At 33.0% G+C, this 23,952-nt stretch overlaps 1 protein-coding gene across 1 annotated transcript in view; it reads right to left on the bottom strand.

The window, feature by feature from the left end:
* LOC149422941 (limbic system-associated membrane protein-like) overlaps positions 1 to 23,952 on the bottom strand; it is a 286,335-nt gene that overhangs the window by 40,230 nt on the left and 222,153 nt on the right. Inside the window, exons 2-4 of the mRNA XM_089633024.1 lie at positions 13,660 to 13,757; positions 8,771 to 8,978; positions 6,073 to 6,231 (exon numbers count right to left, since the gene is read on the bottom strand). Coding sequence (XP_089489150.1) covers positions 6,073 to 6,231; positions 8,771 to 8,978; positions 13,660 to 13,757 — 465 coding nt within the window. The remainder of the gene's footprint in view (positions 1 to 6,072; positions 6,232 to 8,770; positions 8,979 to 13,659; positions 13,758 to 23,952) is intronic.

Below are 23,952 nucleotides of genomic sequence, written 5' to 3'. Positions count from 1 at the left end.
TATTAGATTAGTTTAGTAATCAAGTAGGTCGCTTAAGTGCTCAATAACTTTGTATGCTTGAGCATACTTTTGCATCCAATGCTATTTATCATATTTATTTTAATACGAGCTAAGTAATTTGAATATTGTACTTAAATTTATAAACTGAATATAACAATTGATTCGAATAAAATGGGCGAACAAGCGTACATAGTGATTGCAAGTATTTGAGCACTTGAACGACCAACTTGATTACTAAACTAGTATAATATTAAATATAATAAATAACACTAATTGCAAAAGTATGCTCGAGCGTACATTGTTATTGAGCACTTGAGCGACCTACTTGATTACTAAACTAATATAAAATTAAATGTGATAAATAGCACGTCATGCAAACAGTTTTCATTACAAAACAACAGAATTAAATGAAACCAATTTTTATTTACAATATATTTTATCACTGAAACCTACTGATTATTCAAATTATAGTTCAAAAACTAGCGAAAACCGTATTTAAAATAATACTTTACGATTCGTTAATCTCCCAGTGGTTACATTTGTGATACAGTAAGCGTGGGGGCTTCCATCAACTTCATTAAAGAGCTTTGACTCGTAATGCAAACTGATAGGCCTAGTTAATAAAAATTTGAAATTTAATCTAGGGGTGAATTTATGGAAGCTCGCACTGTTATGGTATGAAAGTAATGGCGTGGCTTAAAAAAGAGATTTATTACAATGAATTTGGGTTTAAGACTAATTAATTGAAATTAAACTATTACTTTGTTTTAGGTGTAAGCTAGGAGGTATATTAACCAATCGCCTTTATTTAATGGCTGGCATTCAAATACTCAATCTAAACACAAAACTGTGCTTTACTTGAAAATAAATATCATTGAAGAAGAAGATAATACTTATAAATTTAAGAAACATGAAAAAGAAGAAGACACGGAGAAATAAAAAGATAACGGTCACTATTAGGATTAGGATTAGTATAGTTATTCTTTTTAGTATTTTCTTCGTCTTCAATGAATTATTACATTAATTGATATAACCTTCAACATAAGTTAATAGTAAATGTTTTTCCTGAATATTTAGATTCTTAAACAAAGTCGAAAGGTATCCCATATAAATAAAAATTGGATGTGTTTATCTGAGACATTTTCTAGGTTAAAAACCTAGAGTGAAGGAGAACCAAAAGAGGTTAATAGAAAAAGTTCTAAAGAAAATAAATATTTTAAGATATTACTTAATTGTGTCGTGCGTAAAAGGGAGATAATATCAGAAAGAGATACTTGTATTTGGGAACGGGATCGGGTACACGGAGATTTACAGGAAACATGTAAAATATGGGATTTTGCGTTAAGTTTGCGTATTTGTTATACATTCTTACATAATTAATATTCAAAGATCTCGACCTCACTCCCCAACCTAACCTAACAATATTGGAAATCTTCTACTACCACCCCAGTAAGCGGAAAAAATCCAGCCTAGGAATTGAACTGACATCGCCTGGTTGGAACCCAGGCCCGATTTCAACTCAGCCACTGACAGGTCGATAAGTTTTTAAATATGAAAAAAATATAAATTACAACTTTCACTGGCCACGTCAAGAGTATGTATGAGACGATGTGTGAATGTGAATGAGGCAAGGGGTATGTGCTAAGACCGAGTTGTTCAGCGGTCCGCCCTCTCTGCCTACTCCTGCGGAGAAACGGCGTGTGGAAAAGTTTAAACAGTTAGGTAAAACTTATAATAAATAAATAAAAAAATAATAAATTAAATAAAAATTTACATATTTTTTAGTTTTTTATTTAGTTGTGCTTTTAATAATATTGAATTTATAAAATAAAACCATTAAAAATTGATCTATCTGCTTTCTAGCTAAAAGGCTCGCAAACATAAATTTAACGTTACACATCTCAAACTAGTCTCGCAATAGCTACCCATATTTGGATGTCATCACAATAGAGCTTGATTATCGATGGTTGCCTAAATTTATGTAGACGATTTTTAAGGCGATGCACTACGTCGCTCGTGTAATATTTTAAATTGAGCCGCTATCAATAACAACCCTTATGTAGATGGCGATAAGGTTTAAATTGCCAAACACCAAACACTGAACACCATCCGCCCGTTTTGATTTATTCAAGAAAAAAACATGGCCAAAAAGTGCCTTTTTTTATTGTGTGGATGTTCAGGCATAAATGTTTTTTTTTTCGATCATTTTATAAATAACTTAATTTGCAACATTATACAATAAAATCATAACCGAAAATGGGCTCGTAAGTAGGAAATTTTGAACATTAGAGCAGTTTTCATGGGCCTTTACATTATTTTTTCTGCGCTTATAAAAAAAATTATCTAAAAAATACTCGATTTTTTCAAAGGCCAAGATGTATTCTACTCGCAGTATTTAATTAAAGCATCTGAAATATTTCTAGGCGACAAAATTTTCAAACCAAAAACACATGATTTTGCATTACTACGTATGGCATCGCCTTAAAAATTTATATTAAAAGATATAAATTTGTTTTAGACCACTTTTATGTTGTCTAAAACAAATTTATATCTTTTATTGTAAATTATGACGAGCCACAAAGTAAATGCTTATTACAAATACGTTAAAAATTTATTTTTAAATTTCTACCAACAGTTAGTTACAAGACCTAAAAATTTGGGTAAACTTTGCAATATAGGTAAATTTATTGGTTTTAAACCACTGTAACTAGTTTATGTGTTTTCGCATTAATATTCGGAGTAATGACTTTTTGAATGAGCGCTGCCGAATACAAAACCGACTTCCGAAAATCTTCATCGCTCAAGGTATTAATTTTGTAAACATCCCATCGCTCCAGTGGAAGAAAACATATTTGTCAAAGAAATTGAATTATTCCCTTGCTTTCCATGCTGCAGTGTCACTTGGAAACGCATTTATAGGTGACTGCACACATTTACGAGTGTCCGTGACGACAAAATCGGCTATTACTCGTAGTTTTGTAGCCCGAGAGCGAGAGATTCGTTGCATACTGAGAGTCATTATCGGAAATCGTTATTTATAAGTAATACTGCTATAACTTTTACAGAATTTAGTTTTGATGAAGTGAAGTGTTGAAAGAATGATTTTTTTGTTGAAGGATGCTTAGCACAAGGGAAGTTAGTTATTTTCAGTATTTTGGGGAGGGGTATCCATCTTATAAAAATATTTTTTACTTAAGGAAATTTCTTTTTACTTACATACAAACAAAAAAAAAAAGAAAAAAAAAAAGTGCTGTGAACTTATGAAATGTATTAAAAAAAATTTAAAAGTTGTTTGCCTGATAATTGAACCTCCCTACACAGAAACTGGAGACGACAACTCTACCAAACTTGCCAAATACCGATCGGGTAAGTTAAAAGTTGATAGAATGCATTAATAATAATTATTATAATTGGATAACTTATGTAGCGCCGTTTTTGTAAAAAAATCGAGGGCGCGAAAACGAGTCTGCTGAGTTATAACTCGATCGGATGTCGGGAAGTGGGTTTATTTCCACTTCATACGTAAATTCGTTCACGAACAAATAAAAGTGAAATTCAAATAGATTCGCGTATTTCAAATCAATGAGTCACGATAGACATATTTTTTGTTCACAATAGAAGGAAGAGAGATTTTTCCCGTTTTAAACGGTCAGTAATCATAAGAAAATAGTTATATGTATCCGCCATATAATTACATTACATTAAACAACATAAATTGTGTAATATGTGTTACAATGGTAACTAAATATGTTTTTAATGTTTTCCACTCATTCAAGTACTAACTCTACTGATGTTCACAATCAGTAAAAAGCAAATATTATATAAGGGTTTTTTATCAATATTTTACAACAAAAAAACTAAAATATTAAGCAAGCAATATTTCGCATATATTGATAGAACCGTATCGCGTTTCTTTGCGTAGCTACGTAAGACAGTCTCAGAAGAAAAATGTCAAATAATGTCTGCCATTTTAAACTGTGCAAAATTTGGTATCAAATTATCAAGCATAGCATTTTTCTACCCAAACCGAAAAAAGCATCATGTAAAAACATTCTCATTTTCATTAGAATAATTTATTGCAATCGCAGCAAGTCATGCAAGTCTCTCTTTCGTTACTTCTGCAACTTCTTTCCCTACCACGTTTATCAAGGCTTCCGTCAATCTTCCTGTAAGTCTTCAGTTGGATATTCTTGAATTTTTCACTCGTTATGATGCTGCCAAGATTTTTTTTAAATTTATCTATTTGAATTTAGATTTGGTTTTCTTGATTAAATGAATAAAGTAATTAATGAAGGAAAAGGAAATTGAATGATCTTTTATTTTAAAAATTTGCAGCAGTTACTGTACTAAAATAAATGTGTCTGTAAAATCCAATTACGATGTGGTAGGTGTTAGCGGTGTTACTTGAGTCCCTGGAAGGAAGGTTCAATACTCAGTCAGAACAAAATAAAATCTTGGAAATTGGCTTCTAGCCGGCCCAAGAGGTTAAAAAATAGGTCAAAAATTGAAAATGTCATGTGACTGAAGATAATATTTACCCTCCAAGAGCGTAAAAATCACGCGAAACCTAGAAAATCATCAGCCATGGTCGCTACTATACTGATGCTGTGAGTACCCTACTTAAAGCAACAAAACCCCTACCTTTTGTTATCTTGGGACAAGGCATCGGGTGCTTACTTTCACTTTGTTATCGTCATTCACATAAAAAGGCTTACAAACCGACATTTTCATTACAGGTCGAAAATTGTCGATTCAGATTATAAACGCTAAAAGTTTTTTTTTTCTATACATATTCATAAATAACTCACACGACGAATCCCACTTACAAGATTCGTTCTAATTAAATCAGTGTACTGTACCGCCTTGCATTTATTTTCGTTAAAACGAAAAAAGTAATAGAACACCAATAATTAAAATAAATACCTGGGCCTCAATTCTCGACGAAGTCATTCCACTCCAACAACGAGTGGTGTACCTTCGACGAGACTCGAGAATAAGAATGTCGACCAATGTATATACTTTTGACGACGACCAGATTTAAAAAGTGCATCTTCAGTAACATGAAATGTTTTAAATATTATAACCTTCGCAAGCAAAACTGCACAAACTTATTATGATAATAAACAGTGACAATAATTAACACAAAAGTGACCTGCCGTGTAAGTATGGTTATATTTAATATTGGTGATACATAATACCTAATAAACATATACATGAGTATAAATGGATTTGAGTGTTGCGCTGGTGGATGCAATCTGTTTGTCTTAAATTATTTGTTATATGATAATTAGTAGTGGGATATAGCCTTAGAAAAAAATATTTGTAGGTAAGTATATTTGTGTACCCTTGAGGTGATTTTTCGAAAAACAAACGGCGATCCAATCCAAAACCCAATATTACAAATCGGTCACCCGAACAATACTACAAAGGCAAAATTCAAATTTGCGATGTTGTGAAAATTATATGAAAGTTTTTACATATTTTTTTTTCCTATAAAAGCAAACTTTTTTTTGTTTTTCAATAGCTTCGTCCAGACACCGAGAAGAAGGCGTTGAAAAAGCTAGATAGTAACTAATTTTTATCAATCCATAGTTAAACAATGATAAGGTACAAACATATTATTGAAGTAATAAATTGATTAAAATTTGCCCTTATGACTACTAAATTATTTTGCATTTGATTTTTGCAAATTCTTGTACCAGCCGCGCTCTGTCTGGACAAAGCTAATAAATAATAAAACATTTGTCGTTAAGACGTTATCTTTACGAATTTTTAAATATCGTGTTTGCAGAGATCTTTAGAAGCTTCGGAAAATATGACACTATTGAACATCTATTTTCAGGAAAATGGCCAAAATTTCCAGTCTATTTGGAAATTCATAAAATCGAGAAAAAGTTACCCCATCGGTAAGAACTCACCACGTTTATTATAAAAAATAAACATATCGCTTTTACATAATTCACTTTGACAGGTATCGCTTCAAACCTTAGATATATTAAATATTTTCTTATGAAATTGTCAGCGACACAATAAGCGATGGATGAAGTAAGCGACAGTAGGGTGGACCCTTACCTTCCGTTCCGTTGGGAAGAGGAACAGGGCGACTGCTCTCTCTGCGCCAGGTGACACTGGGCGGGGGTGAACCTCGGGCGGCGCACGTCAGCTGAGCGGTGGCACCCTCTTTGACCACCACGTCTGAGCTTGTGGCCGCGTCCACTATGTCAGGCGGCACTGCGGTGGGAAAATAAATAAGTTATCGGAGCATATATTTGAGACCTCAAACACGTTACTATTACTTAAGATCACTTTTCGAATGGAAATTTTGTGCATTTATTAAAATACCCTAAACTAGACTTAACTATGTGTATGTTTAGTTCAGCTCAGTACAGATCTACCAGTAAGATACTTTCTGATCTTCCCTAGCCCATTTCATTTACATCATTCAATACCTTTAGCAATGTGCAGTATTGAAAAAAGCTAAATAAATGAAATATAAACAAAAAAAGTTGAAGTATGACCAACCGCGATACTAGAGTTAGCTATGACAATGTAGTGAAAGAATGTGAATATGTCGAGTGGTAGGCGAATGGGTAGAACGGTAAGTGAATGGGTAGAACGGTAGGTGCATGGGTGGATTGGTAAGTGACTGGGTAGAAGAGTAGGTGAGTTGGTAGAATGGGAGGTGACTACTAGAATAGAAGTGAGATTGTAGATTGGTAGGTGAATTAGTATAAGGATTCGTAAGTGGGAAGAATGGTAGGTGAATCGATAAAACAGTAGATGTAGTAGTAAATGTAGAGTGGTAGGTTAATGGGTAGAGTGGTAGGTGAGTGGGTAGATTGGTAGGTGACTAGGTATAAGAGGAGGTGAATGGGTAGAATAGGAGGTGACTGGAAGGTGGTTAGAATAATAGGTGCGGTGGTAGATTGATAGGTAAATGGGTAGAATGGTAGGTGAATATGTAGAATGATAGGCGAATGGGTAGAATGGTAAGTGAATAGGTAGATTAATAGGTGACTGGATTAAAGAGTAGGTGAGTGAGTAGAATGTTAGGTGACTGGATAGAAGAGTAGGTGAGTGGGTAAAATGGTAGGTGAATAGACAGCAAAGTAGATGAATGGGTAGATTGGTAGGTGACTGGGTAGAAAAGGAGGTGAATAGGTAGAATGGTAGGTGAATGGGTATAATAGTAGATGAATGGGTAGAATGGTGGGTGAATAGTAGATTAGGGGGTCGAATGGTACGAAATGTATAGAATTATGGGGTGAGGTGGAGAAATGTGGGAGTAGAAGATTTGAAGAAAAATTCGAATTTTATGGGAAGATATTAATTTTGACATTTTAAAAATTTTGAATGTCTTTCACCAAGACTATAGCTGCACTAAAATATGGGGACATTTTGCACCTAAAAATCCATGTTGTAATAGAACCGCTGTTATTTTGAAAACATTAGGTACATTAAAAAACTTTTGTCTCCAGTCCCAAAAAATTAACCATTACTTACTTATTCAAGTAAGTAATGGTTAAATTTTATTAAGTAAATGTAATTCAAATGTAGATCCTAGGAAATAAATTGTACAGCGCCCTTGAGGTGATTTTTCACAAAAACGGCGCTCTACAAATTATCCAATTATTATTATTATTATTATACTGGTCACTTGGTGACCTTAGATAAAATTCAAATACAAAATCTTATTCCGAGTTCTATAGCCTCAAATGCAATGAGAAAGTAGTAACATTTATTACTATTGGTTATGCAGACGAATGTGTATGAATAATTCATCAAATACGATTTAACCATAAAAGCCCTACGCGGACTTGTCTAGACCACAGAAGTTAAAACTTTACGCGTATTCAGTAAATTGACAGGTAGGGCAGGAAAAGATGGAGTTTTAATTGAATTATATCGTGTTATTTGAACATTCAAAGTTTATGATAACTATTTGAGATAGACTGATTTACTTTTGAGTTTACTAAATGAGATAACTACCTTTGAATATCATGAGAGATTGCTAGATATGATTTGACCCCAATCATTAAAGAAGAGAATAGTTATAGATTTTCTTGTCATTGTATCTTTATTTTAACTATGAATGCAATAAAACTGTTCGATTAATTCTGAAAGAGCAAGGCAACCAAACAAGGCTATCAACTACTTACCTACCATGTTTATTAATATATTATGGATACATGGCTCGTCAAACTCTTTTATAATACCTGCATATTTACGGCACGTTCCAGAGTGGCAGTTTTTTATTTCACCTTGGTGAAAGCAAAATTAAGAGTCAAAACATGAACATTTATAATAATTCTGTCACTTGCCAAGCTCCCGGAGTTAAACGTACATACGTACATCTTTGTTATGGTTATTCACTAAATCTGATTAACTAGGTTCCCAGCGTTCTTTTTTCTCTTTCCCACCTTTTCTTCAGTCAACATAACCAAATGAGACATCATCGATTCACTCTCTACAGGCAGTTAGGACTCTTTTATAATGGTATTTTAGGAAACAATTTTTTCCCTACCGAGAAAATACAAGGACTGTAAATCAATAATAGCCAGGTAACATTGTAAACACCAATATGATATAAAAATTGTGAGGCATACAAAGAACATTAACTTACAATTCAGTATATTCAAATGATTCACCACCTCATGTGGTGCTGTAGATTTTTATGAACTTTGGATGTAATGATCTTTGGCGCAGATGCAAAAAGTTTGGGAAAAAATACAATAAGTTTTGTAAAAAATAAAAAAAATAAAACTCTTACCGACAACCTCCAAATATCCCATTTGACTCCGCATAGGCTCTGTGTTGAGTTGGCACATGTACCACCCCCTGTCAGCCTCCCTTAGTTCCTTTACATGGAGCCTCCAAGCCCGTCGGTCTGACTGGGACACCCCTATGCGGTGGTTTTTGGTGATCACATGACCTGCTATCGTCAGTATTGTTTGGGTATCTACTCTCAGCCAGGCAACCTTAAAAAAATATATATATACATAACGGATTGGTTAATTTAAAAAAAATCGTAACTTACTCATTCTTCATATCCAAAGGAATGTTTTATTTTGTAAACAATTAAAGGTTTTTTATACTATTACTATTCATAACAAGCAATCGTTAAACTGCCAAGCAGTTTGTCAGCAGGTCAATATTGCAATATTAATTATAATTAACATATAACGAGAAACCATAATATAGGAAAGAGATAAAAAAAGAATAACAATTTAAGTGACCACAATACCATGGTAAACAATATATAGAAATATAGATGTAACACCTTCAACATACTCATAGGCATACACACACTCAAAGGCACACGACATAATTAAACACAATCTATACCTACATATATACAATCATTTATAAACAATATCAATACTAAAAATCTTGACGTATTAAGCAATGTTTTTAGCGTTTTTGAGTTCATGTTGATTCGTTTTTTTATATCCATTGGCATCGTGTTAAATATAAAAGGTACAAGATAAACTAATGTTCGCTGCCATTACCTACTTATTAGTAATTTTTGGAATGGAAATATCTTCATTTTGACTAAATCTTGTGTTTTGTGTGTGATCTACATTTTCTTCACATATGGAATCCGACAAAAGGTTTTGGCATACATTTTTTTGGTGACCGGATAAATTATCACAATGATAATTCATCACATCTTTAAAAAGTTATACAAAGTCATGGAAAGTGATGAAACAAAATCTTTATTAACTGGATCAAGTAGGTTAGGTTAGGTTTAAAAATATTTTTTTCATCGTTTCTAATAACTTTATATCACTTTTTAAAAGTATGTTGAATTGTCACTGTGTTGAGTTATCAAGGAACCCATTTTTATATCATAATATTCCTCCAACAGGTGATTTATTGACCGACTCATATAATAATTGTACCTTTCTTCTTTGTGCATAAATACCTTTGATTATCAAAAGCTTCGTCATAGAGTTGTGGATTGTTTGAATATGACTAATATTTGATGAAGGAATCTCTTCAATTAATGATTTATTTATGTGTTTGGGTTTTCAAGTCATGAATTCAAATGCGTGCTTCGAATTACGATCTAGTGGGTTGTCATCTGTTTTCTACTTCTATGTTAAGTTAAATTACAGGTATGTACACATGTAGTGTCATTAAAGAGAAACCAATTCAAACCCAAAAGTTTCTGAGAATCGCTTAAAATATTCTCTTAGGTAAAGCAAAATAACTCCCATATTCCCCTCGAGTCTGTTTACTAGTCTGCGGAAAACAAATTGCAATTAGTCACCAGGCAGCTATAGGAAAACGGATTTCAAATTCCTGAAAATACGGCTTGAAATATTTTCTGTTATCATTTTTAAAACAAATGGAAACTCTCAGAAATTCTGGAGGAATCATATTATTAGTGGCGCAGACTCGTAAAAAATCATGGAATCAAAAGGAATATTATAATATTGCGTTATTTGCAAAGCTAAAAATTTTCATAAAAAGAAGGAATTGTCAATCGAATGTAATTAAACTTGATAAATTACGACACCTATCAAATAACATTATAAAAATACGAGACATCTTATTACTTATTATTAATTGAACAAAAAATGGAGCACCGTCTAAGAAAAGGAAAGCCATTCAAAGATAATATTCTAACGAATGAAATAGCTATTTAAACGAAGTATGCCCACTGAACTTTGTCGAATGAAACCACGCACGATGTTTCAGTAATATATCTTATCTCTGTTCATATAAGCGTCAATGATATATTTAAAAAAAAATACACATTTAAAACATCGATGTACATAGTTTTCCAATAAGAGGTGTTATTTTTTATATCCCTATTTCGGTAGATGTTACTTTTGAAGCTGTCATTTTTTGATATTTGACAAGTAGAAACTATGTTATTAATAAAAACGGAACGATACATGCTTCAACAACGCATTGAAATTATTAAAATTCACTTGAGTGAATCAAATGCAAATCATCTTGAGTGATGAGGCCCATTTCCACCTCGGTGGCTTCGTCAACAAGCAAAATTGTCGCACCTGGGGCTCAGAAAACCCAAGAATTATTGTTGAAAAACCTCTTTATTCTAAACGTGTGACTGTTTGGTGCGGTTTATGGTCCGGCGGAGTTATTGGACCTTATTTTTTCGAAAATGAGGCTGGAGCAACAGTTACGGTGAATGGATTGCGCTATCGAGAGATTATTAATGATTTTTTATGGCCGGAATTGGATGGTATTGATCTGGACAACGTTTAGTTTCAACAAGACGGCGCTACGTGCCACACAAGCAACGAAACCATTGATCTTTTACGATTGAATATCAAAATAACACCTCTTATTGGAAAACCCTGTATTATATTTAGGTATATGAGATTTGAAGCAAAAAATAGGTTCCACTTTTGTACATCAAATTATTTCAATTTCGCCTGCTAATTATCACTAATGGAACACATTTTGGCGAGAAATTTTGAATTAGAATGTTTAATTAATTTTCGTACCTTCTTTACCGTTTCTTTGACATGATAAGTAGTTCCAATTTTAAATGAATAGGTCACTGAACTTGAATCCTGTTACGCGTGAATATTTGACATTACCACCTTACCCATGCATGTGTACAGTGAAAACTCAAAGTATTCATCAGTTTTCAATTCTAGTTACAATATTGAGTAGTTGAGAAACAGTTAAAAATGTGGCTGCATCAAAGTGTAGTCATATTTCACTCACAACGTGCGTCACATTGGGGGGTATTTCACAAACTGTCAATTAGCGCTACTCGTCAAATACCTATATTATTATCTCTATCGTCACCGCTGAGCAGCTACCATCAAGTGCATGTTTGTATATACGTTTTTACTTGCCATTCCTATGATTAAAGTTAATTGACGGAGACAATCAAAAAGTTTAACCAGAGGTGGTGAAATATCCACTAAACCTTCTACTAAAATAACGAATTCTTACTTTTGGAATGTTGATTGTAAAGTTAATAATCTCATCTTTGCATAGAGATAACAGTTCGAATTCTACATGTGTTATATAAATTGCAATAGTCATTCATTGCAATAAAATAATATTACATACATAAAGGGTCTCACTAATAAACGTGTTTTAAATTTTCCAGAACTACAATAACAACAAATTGTTGTTTATCAGTTGTGTAAAATGAAAACACGTTTATTAGTAAGGCGGGTTAAAGTACAAGAAGCGAACCGTAACCAAATAAATGGATACTGATTACTAGAAGGTAATCATTACTGAGCAACGGTTTAACATAATACGTAATATTATTACTATTATTAGTTCTTCAAAAAAGTTCTCATAGACATAAGAATAACTACCAAAGTATCTATTATAATGTACCTGATATGTATCATTTTTATTTAATTATTTATGTGTGAAAAAATTTACATGGATTAATGAAATTTCATAAAAATTGTTGAATTATTATTATGGTAAGAGTTTTTTTGTGAGAACTCTAAATACATCCTATCATGAACGTTCACTCAGCGTGCACGTGTTGTTATTGCGGTAAGTACACAATAACTCATTTGTAAAAGTGTGTAACTAAATAATGTATCAAAATAATAGATTTTGGAAACACAGAGAACTTTTTCGCGGGATTTGGAATTTGCCAGAACGGTTATTACTGTAATGGTAGAATGCGAGTTACCGGTAAGCTGTCAGATTCAATTATTGACCAGTCATTGAAAGGGTGACGCCTATGGCACATCCTCGCTTCTCGAGACATGGTTTGTTTCCCTCACCCTTATCGGCATGTCTATGGTTTCTCATGTCTATGGTTTCTCATGTCTATGGTATCTCATGTCTATAGTTTCTCATGTCTATGGTTTCTCATGTCTATGGTTTCTCATGTCCTATGGATTATTTCGATAATTAGATACTTTTTATATTACTGAGAATAATTTCGTGGACTGTCCTCAAACATTAAGTGTCATAAATATCCGTGTCCCTGTTAAATTTTCTTAATTTCACATTGATGATTGGTCTATGTAATTTCACCATCTTTTTAACTCTGACAACCATAGCACTAAGTATTTATTGTAGTGATATTACGTATGAACTGATATGTATTTCTGAATAAATTTCAACATGTATTTTGTTCGGGCGTTCAAAAAATATATATATAATAAAAAAATATTTAGAATAAACGAAATATAAATATTGGAAACGATATTAGGATCGCGTCTGTGTCCCGTTCGTCAGATAACAGCTCGGCTTTGGAACCATTTACCGGCTTCTGAGTTTCGTTCCTCCTACGACATGGGTCTTGAAGACATCGATCCTTCCTCTCCTCAAAAAGACTAATTACACAGCATCCACAAAAATGACATAGGCCTTGAATGTAATGATTTTCCTCAAGGCTAACTTTGTGCAGTTAATGTAAAAAAATATGGTAGTGTGTCTGTAACTCCGATTTAATGAACTCTCTTTTGCTTTGAATTTAAGTGTCATTTTCAAAATTTGAACTGTCGAATAGATGCAGACGATGCCTACCTATAATATTTTAACAGAAAATTATTTACATTTTTTTTTCAAAATTGAAATACTTTTTTCCCAAGGTCTAAAGCACGGGTCGGCGCTATTATTCAATAAAACAAAATAAATCAAGTTTTGGAAGTCAACCAATACAGATATATAATGAATACATATATTTACCTTGAAGGTTTGTAGATTGTCTACTATACAAGTAATAATTGCTTCTCTTCCTAGCGGCGCCGTTACATTTCCTATCTCCTCTCCGAAATTTGGTGTTTCTGGAACAATTGAAAGTTTTGGGTCAGAAAATGATAAACATGACAAAGTAAAACTGCTGACTCCCTACATAAGCCAATAAATCAAGATGAACCACTCAATGTAACTTTTTATGAAGGAAGCTTTTTTTATGTTACCTTTTCGATTATACTCATACGTTATTTGACTATCAATTGACTTAAAAAGAGCTAAAAAAATCTCCCAGCTTAAAATATTTTAAAAAGTTCAAGGGCTTATTTTAAGACACTCTTCCAGAAATTACTTTTCAGAATTTCTTGTATCAATGACACTTTCAAATAAGAGATCAGATTTCTTAATTATCTCACTTCATTTAAAAGTTATCAGCGTGTTTTTTTATTTCTGTAATTTTAATGTAAAAGTTTAACTTCTGGGAGCCAAAAAAAAAATATATATTAAGAAATAAAATAATTACATGTAAGTTTTTACATGTTAAGGCGAGGCTTATTGGTAAATCACTATTTTGATTAATTAATTTATTACATTATGAATACCAAAAAATATGTTTTAGATAAATTGAAGGTTTTCCTATCGTTTCGCTTGAGTAAAATACAAATAAAAAAATAAATTACTTAATAAAAAATATAAATGTAAACTACTGAAAAATATATTTTTTCTTATTACTTTCTATTTACTTTCTATAATTATAATACGTATGTTGTTCCGTAACGCCGATCGCTTTTGACAGGCTGTGTAGTAACCAATCGTATCGTCAGAATTTAAACTGTATAGTTTAAGTTCGCACAAGTCAGCTAAAACGACGGAAGGCCGTGAGCCGAGCCAGTTGAAAAAACACCGTTCGTCCCGTCAAATCTCGATCGCCGGTTGTCTAATCGGAATAATCCTAAGACGTATTTTTATCGCAATTTACTTTAAAACAACAAGTGCTAAAGAAACACAATTCCGTTCCAGTGCTGACAGATGAGGCTGATGCAGATTTCACCATCATTTCACCGGTAAGTTGCTTGTGAAGTAACGTTACGCATTGTGTTTCCGCATTCGCCTGTCAAAACCATATAATTAATTTATTTGTTATCTGTGTGGAATAGCCCTTGAGTCGGCTATTCCAACCCCTGTTCGTTCTTCGAACATATGTATTATATATAAATCTTCCGGAAAAAAAAATTAAATGTTTGTGAAAATCCTATCAAAATCTGTTCCGTAGCTTAGAAGAACTAAGCGCATAAACAGACAGATGCCGATAGCACTTTATTTTATAATATTTAAAGATACAGAAAATTGATGATATGGGTTATTTTTAAGAGTAATTCACGCGGAAAGATTTTTGTTGTTGATAAATTAGGCTTTTAAATATTTTTTCAGTGTTCAATGTTTGGATTTTGTCATGAATGCGTCTAGTTACTTCCGGTAATCGATTGAAGAAAAGCTCTTCCTTGGTAGTATAATAATTTTGGACAAATGAACTACTCAATTGTGGACATGGAAAAATATATTTAGGTTTTCAGTAAAAATATATAATTTTTATGTGAATATCGCACAAGAGTCCCAACTGCTCCCAATCATCTGGAGCCAGTGAGACTATGACATCCCCAATTGGGTTATATTGTGATGGGGAAGGTAGTGAGCAGCGGATTCAGATTGTGAAGAAGAAGGTGGGGGAGTATCTGGCTATTGAGATCTGGTCACCAAACACGGCTAAAGCCATTTAAAGCAAGGTTTCAATTCTAAACGACGGTCTTACACCAGGGCGATACTGAAATGTATCTCCCACTCTCTCATAATTTCAATTTATATTATAAAATAACACAAATTAATTCGCCGGGATTTGAACCCGCCACCTCCAGCTAGCTAGTCGAGAGCCTTACCCTTCAACCATAGAGGCAGGAGGCGAAGACAGACTATAAAAACCCTATTAAAGAAAATTATGAGAATGAAAGTTGTGCGGAGAGTAAGTACGTAAGTACCTTCCCGACTGTTATGATTTGGTTACATAACACTAATAGGAAACTGGCGCGTGATAGCAAAATATTATGTAGTATGGATTGGTTATTCCCATTATTTAAATGCATATAAAATGTTAATTGATGGATGACCGCAATAATTCAGAATAGACACGTTGTTAAAAATAGCTTCCGCTATGTGTAGTGAACAAATCGTATTAACGAGGATCTTCATGTGTTTCTACCCTTTTCCCTTCTCGTATCACATTTCTTTATAAATAGTTTTAATGGCAATTGGAAATTTTGTACGACATCGCATTAAATTTGCATTTTTTATATATATCTGACGAGGCGCAAATACCCATTATGATAAAATATCACCCTGTGTTTAAACTTTTTATATTATTTTAAATTTTTCTGTTTTCCACACCTATTTTTTATATTCATATATCTTAAACTTATGTAGATATTTTGCATTATTTTTAATTCCTTTATACTTCATACTTGTTTTAGATGTATAAATTTTTTTATTTTATTTTTATATTATTTTGTTTTCATTCAACTTAATTTTAATTTGTATTATTATACTTAACATAAAATTGACCACTACAACACGGGCATGTGCCTAGTGTGGTGGCCAAAAATTTACCCGTTTACTGTAATGTATAAACCTTACTGAATAAAGAACATATAAAAATAAAAATAAAAACTCAAAAATATAATTAGTTAAAATCTACGTAGGTACCTAAATATATTTTCCCTGACCGGCATGTGCACCCAAAAAGCTAGGAGTCGAAGATCTTACAAAGGTCGTCAATAATGACTGTTACATTATCATCACAAACAGAACTAAACTATTTAGCCAGACTTGCACAATTTGTGCACAGCAAGCAAAACTATTTGATTCTATTTGTTGTGGTTATTGCCTTGTTCAAAAAGCCGGTTGAAAATGACAGTTTGAGTTTAAAGCCAAGTCGCATCTCAGAAGTAGAACTTGGGAGAGATCAGTTCTGAAAGGAGAGAAATGGTTATTCTGCAACTGAAGCAAACTTTCGCATCTTTCTGAAATGCTGTGTTGTTTTGAAATAAAACATAATGTACCTACGCCAAAACTCGTGGCTGGTAGGATTTGTGGATTTTCTGAATGAATCGCCCTGTATACCTACAGTACGAGTAGTTTATTGTAAATTATAAAATGATATACTCCAACAAAGTTATAGCCAAGTAGAGCAAGGCTTTTGTTGTTGAAATCTTATAGTTATTCGTTCACACAGGGTGTTGAGAGACGCGATTCCTAGCCTTATTTGGGGAAAAAAATATAGGGTATTTTGATCTCCGGTGATTTTTTTATTTCTCCAAAAACCACAAGAATCAGTGACAATTTTCTCGTAAATGCGTTTGTACAGTGAACCCCCATTAAACAGAGCAAATAAGATTATTTTTCATAGTGATAATATTAGCATGCCTTTAAAATTTCACAGAATTTAATCGAGAAATACGACCGAAGAAGTAATCGATATTCCTATGCTGTGCGTTATAGAATCAGCACAAAACAATTAACAGAAATATTAAAAGTTCGCATTAAAAGAACTTGAAATTAAAAATGCGGGAAATCCGTAAAATTTGCTGAATCAGGTTATAAATATAATAACTTTACTTGAATTCCTGAACTCCAGTTAAATCCCAAGAACCGCCACTGGTAGGTATAGACAGTTAAGTTAGGGGTAGCTCGCTGACACTACTGATATAAATATGTATATAATTTGCAAAAACAGAATAAAAGGGAATACAAAAATTGTTCAAAGCATTGAAAGTAAGAAAAAACAACGCGATATTTTCAAACCGCTACTGAAAATTTAAAAAATAAACAACGGAATCCTACCCCGGACACACATGTGATTCAGAGCAACAAGTACTAAGTACACTCAAATGTAATTGAAAGGATGAGCGGAAGGATTAAGGGTATCGAAGTATAGGTATTAAGGTATTGAAGGGTAGGTATTACATTATCGTGGCTGAGGAATATTCAGGAATATGAGGAATGTGAGGATAGAAACAAATTACTAGGTCGTCACTGTCATTCTTTCAAGAATAGGGTACCTAACAGAATGCTGATACCCCTTTTAAATGAAGGCATTTGCTTGAAGTTTATTTCCTGATGCCAGTTAGCAATAACCATCCCTTTCTTCGCGTAAGTATACATGGGTAGCATTTAATGATAATTTTCGTTCTAAGATGGCATGATTGTCTTTTAGAAGAACACAAAAACTATATTTTCGAGACCAATCAACTTTTATCTACCATGCTACCCGCTTATATATATCAAGGAATTCAGGAATTTGTGGAAAACTATAGATAATATTTTTTAATTAAAGTCGAAAGAGTAAATATGTTACGTTTTTAATTCGAAAATGATGGAAGAAACTTATTCCGATCTGTTTGATTTCTGATAGAATTGTCGCGTTTATCTTGTTTTTTTAAATAAAATTCATATAATGAACGGTTGTACATTCTTTATTGATCTTCAGAATCCGCGACCATTTTAGCACGTGGATTGAGGTAAAGCGCAGTATAAACACTGCTAATTTATTGTTAATTATTTAAACTTAGGTACACGCGACAATATTATCAGAAGGTGAACACGAAAAGGAAGTATGCGTCTTTGGCGGACGGGTGCACAGATCGGAATAATGTTCTGAAATCCGCCGCAATAGTTTGCGGGGGAGACAGGTCGGTTAGATGTTGCCAGATGGTACCCCTTACCAGAAACTAAAAATTAAATAAGCAAGCGTGTTTTATTTTTTTAATTCTTCATCAGGCACTTGCGAAACTGCCGAAGCAGTTTTCCAGCAGGTCAATTTCATTTGATTATAGGACTAAAGAACATATATAATTTAAAAAAACACAATTTGGAAAATAGATATATTGCATAATAATATTACAAGTGACTACAATACAAAGGTATATAATTAAAAAAAAAATCAACGAAACATACACGTTACACACCCGAAGGCACAAAACATGCTATATTATATATTTATGAATAAGATTGCACGCATAAAATCAATGGGTACTAATGTATGGGTGTGCTTTGAAAAAAATCAATTTATAGATCTTGATTTTTCAGCATATTTTTGAGTTAGTGGTGCAATTTGATTAGTTTTTATATGAATTTGCATCCTACTAAACAAAATATGTACAAGATAAGTGAATGTTGGTTACCCGTATTTATTTTAAATTGTTAGGAATTTATTTTTTTATTTATTTATTTTATTAAACGTCATAAAAGGCTTTGACAATAATGTGATACATGAGATTATAAGTACACAGTGGTACATAGGCGAATATAAGTATTACATTTAAGAACAAAACAATATGTATACAAAACGACATTTAATGTGATTCAGCTGAAATTTTTTTAAGGCATAGAATGCTACAATAATAGAAAGCACTTCATTTAAACAGGATAAAATATACAAAAAAAGGTGACTTACCAACAGATATAATCTAGCAAAATATTATAATAGCGCAAATAGTAGTGAGTTTATTGTTACAGTCAAATTTATCTCCACTTGGCCACTATGGCCGGCGGGTATGGCAAAGTAGCTTCAACAATTCAACAATGGATAATTTATTCCGAAATACATGACCTCCCACCTGCTGAGGTATAAATAAATTATGTGTCGGTATTATGAGGGTTTAATTAGATTCGTAAAAGATTTTAGCCCAAAGAATTTATCCACCAAAATCAATCTCTGCAGATACCATGCTTGATTTAAGCGGTTTGATTTAAATGGTCAATGAAATTTAATTAAGCAGAACGGAACTGCCCTGTTCCAGATCAAGTTGAACTCTGAGGTCTTTTGTTCGTGTCAGAGTTCAGACCAAACTTTGCACCGCATTCAGTGGAGATCGGCAGTTCATCATTGAAGCGGTTGAACTCGTAATAGAAATTAGAAGGGTGATGGAAATGGGTTTTTAATAAAACGGAACCGAGCTAGACATGCCTGAAAGTTGCGCATAGTCAAATCTGTGGTTCCAGAAAGTTTATAAATTGAACGCTCTAACGTGTGGTTTCAGATATATTTATAGAAAATTGCATGCAAACATCGTACTTTTTGATATTATTTTATTAAAATTACGTTTTATGTAAAGTTTAATTTGAAACAGCTATTCTTACCTGAACATAAATGGTTCGCCTAAAAAATCAGTAAAACATACAGACGATACTGTAATTTAAAATGTAAGTGATTTACGTACATTATTAAAAATTAAAGTAGGTAACATAGTAGGTAAATCAGCACTTCGTTTAGTAGAGAGGAGTGGTAGGTACTCTCCGTATCATCCAGATAAATACCAAACTCCAGAAACTAAATGACTTTAGCCGTGTTTCATGAACAGATTTAAATAGAATGATTCAGATACTTCCCAACCTTCATCTTCTTTCCCTCCTCAATTCTTTCTTTCTCACATTATAGCCAAATCTCGTATTGGGGAATCATAAGGCCACTGGCTTTGCACAGTTCAGACTAAAAACAAATTGAAAAATGATAATTTCGTTCATTAAGTTGTTTCATTGAGCTTGGTCTTTACTGTCTCAACTTTTCAGATCATTATTCAGCTCCCAACTTCGTTTGTGTAATTCTTTTTTTTTTCTGTCAATAGACATATATTTATTATTCTAATGGATTTGGTAAGACCAATTTTAAAATAAAGTCCATTGACAAAACCCCAGTAAGGGATACATTATTCAAAGCATTGCATAATGCATGAGATACAAAAGTAATATGAAAGGTATGAAAAAAATTAATAATAGAGACGAAAGAAATGTATAAAAGAAAAAAAGCAAACAGCACGAGATAATACAAGCAACCAGAAGAGAGTTGTGAGCACGTAAGCTCGACCACCAAAATCGGCGACAAATCGGCAATTACCGAGCATTTAACTAAAACCGGCCATTCTTTCGGATTTGTTCCTGAAGTCCTGGGAAGATCCAAAATACAAAGAGCATCCCTAATTACGAAAGGAATTAAAATTCATAAAAATCCCATTAATATTAATAAAGATGACGGGGCTGTTTTTGGTATCCGATAGTTGACGGCTACACCAAAACTAAACGCAGAAAACTATCTTAAATTACACTGTAAAACTATCACGTAGAGGATTGGAGTTGGCGATATGGTATCACAGACATTCATAAGCAAACACTTCACCACAATCTTTGATTAAATATCTGCCTTGATGATGGACATTGTAATGTTTTCAGAATGCATCACGGCATAATACCCCAAAAACAAATCACTATAAAACCAGAAGAGAGTACAATCAATTAGCAAAATGAACGTACGAACGTATTTAGAAATATCATGATAGTTAAAAATTGGTAGAGGCAGCCGAATTATTGTTTTATATTTCCAAGCTATAAAAACTAATTCCGGTAAAAATGCGGTTCCGGTTTCAAGCACTGACTCAGTGAGACGTGGTGAAAGAGTGGTGAAAGGAGGAGGAAGCCCTGATCATGGCGAACCGAGCGAAGGGAAGACTTGGACAAACTTTTGGCGTTGGAAAATCATACCATTGACTTACGACCGCCGCCGTGCGGTTGAACGGTGTATCGTGAAATTGGGAATTGATTTATTCTCTGATGAGTTGGAATGCAGTGCAGTAACACTTTTATTAAGTTATAAAAATACGGAATTATAATTTATTTTTATAAAATAGTAATACCTACCTACGAATATTGTGAGGCTGAGAGTTTAGATTTTAATATGCATATTTATTATACTGACAATTCGTGGTGGAATTCCATTATAATGATATATCGAAACAATTTTCAATTTATTTTTTATGTAAAACCGCACCGAGTCCGAACTGCTCCCAACCGTCTGGAGCTAGTAAGGCTATGACATCCCCAATCGGGTTTGTTATGAGTCTGAAGGTAGTGGGGAGGAGAAGGAGATGGGGAAGAGAAAGTTGGGGAAGTAGTAAATGATGGAAAAGTATATAATTGTTTCAATATATCAGGAATGATAGAATTAGTTATGTTTCACAACTGACTGACGGTTCGGATCACAATTTGATCAAAAGCTGAAACTTGACGAGAATCGGCATTTGAAGGAAACCGTTCAAATATAACCGATAACGAAATGACGATTAACTGTCGATTTTATGGTCAGCCAAATTTCATGCAGGTTCATAGGTTGATTATTATTGCATATCGTATTATTTAAACAACAATTTATTTTTTGTTTGTTAATTATTTGTAATAAACTCACGAGTAACCCAGATAAGTACGAGCTGGTTCTTGCGTTCATGGTGGCGTTCAAGTAATCCGGATAGGTACGAGCAGGTTGTTGCGTTCATGGTGGCGTTCAAGTAATCCGGATAGGTACGAGCAGGTTGTTGCGTTCATGGTGGCGTTCAAGTAATCCGGATAGGTACGAGCAGGTTGTTGCGTTCATGGTGGCGTTCAAGTAACCCAGATAGGTACGAGATGGTTGTTGCGTTCATGGTGGCGTTCAAGTAACCCAGATATATACAAGCTGGTTTGTTGCGTTCATGGTCACTTTCAAGTATTTCTTTGTAACTACTTAATGTACGTACATAAAAGATTAAATTGTTCATCTCTGAATCGTTACTAATGCATCGAATTCTACATGTAGTACCTACACCATTAGGAACTTCTTCCTGTTCTTTTGTTGCCCTTTTATGCATTCATTTTTAATTTTCTTCATTATTGTACTACTTCACTAACATATTTGATTTCAAATAAAGCAAATAACTCTAAATACGTCTTTTTAATTTATATACCTAGTTGAATCAATGCGTTAAACTTCAAATTGTAATATTTAATAATTGAACATAGTATTAATGACTCTCAAACGCAAGATATCGAACAAAAAAAGATTCAGTCGCATCTCGCATCTGCAAATTGAACCCGAGACCTATTTTTTGCGGGAAAGTGCTGTGACCACTGATCCAATTCGACCATATCAACTTACGTCATTTTTAACTACTTTATACTTCGACTGAGAGCTGTCAATTTATTTTAGGTTTTTTTTAGAGTCGTTAATTTTGTCATCAATGTTCAAATATTATCACTTCTTTTTTTAACAAAAAAACTTTAATCTGATTTGTTAAATCATGTGAAATATATCTTTCTCGTGGTAGGCTAGGTAAGGAAGACGTAGGTAAAATATTAGTTAATTCTGAAATAAGTAATTCAGTAAGTGAGTACCAATCTATTACAATTTTTTAACAATGCTGTATAGGAAGCATTGTCCTAAGAATTACTATTTCCAATAATTTGTCATTTATAGAGTTGGTTTAAGATTCAAATACGTTAATCATAAGTTAATTATACGAATATCGGTGTTAAATGGGTTTAGTTGTTTAATTAAGTTTTCAGTTAATTTGGTTTGCTCTCGTGGGAGATAAAAGCAAACAGTGCTTTTACATATTAGTATATGGGTATAGTGTAACTGTACAAAGTGTATACATGCTTGCTTGGCCAAAATCGTTTTAATTTAAGACTTATGATTATTGTTATGTTAGAATGTTGTATTATTTAGCAATATAATGTCTTTATATATTTAATTTTAAATACTTGGATGTTTATAAACCTACATTTTGCATAAATATATTTAGAAAAGCTCTACCAGTAAGTTTTACTTACACAATGTTGTCATTTTTTGCCTGATCGTTTTGAAAAATATAATATTAATAACTTGTTATTATAATTTTTTTTATTTTTTTGAATAATACATTGAACCTAGTCCTTTAATTTAGGATTCAATGTCAAATATTTCCTAAATTACGTGATCTCTATTGAAACTATTAAATTCTGAACATCCGATGAGTTTGAGGTCCTCGCTCTCTCTTGATCCTATTTAATGCTCTTCATTAAAGAAAGAAAGACATCTTGAATTACTTCAAGATGTCTTATGATGATAGAGGAATTGATTTCTGCAAGTTGACAATAAATAAACATAACATACGCTGACGTAGCGTAATGGTAGAGCAACTGGCCGGCAATTATGAGGCTGCGGGTTCAATTCCCGTCTGCGGCATGTGTTTTTTTCTCGGAAGATTTTTAAAATTAGTATGGGTATATTGACCTCTTCCCGTAGTATGTTGATCCAGTAAGAAGTTGTTAGACTATGTTGATCCACCTTTAACACCATATAACTTGGCTATTGTGGAATACATCTGAATGAATTGACAACAGTGGTACAATAATTATCAATGTTGCCAGTTTGCCAGAAAAACCATTTGATAT

Source organism: Hesperophylax consimilis, chromosome 6 (genome assembly GCF_061612785.1).
Source record: "Hesperophylax consimilis isolate HC1 chromosome 6, BYU_Hcon_1.0, whole genome shotgun sequence".
Lineage (NCBI taxonomy): Eukaryota > Metazoa > Arthropoda > Insecta > Trichoptera > Limnephilidae > Hesperophylax > Hesperophylax consimilis.
Note: the sequence above shows the minus strand (reverse complement) of the source record. Positions and strands in the feature narration are given on the sequence as shown.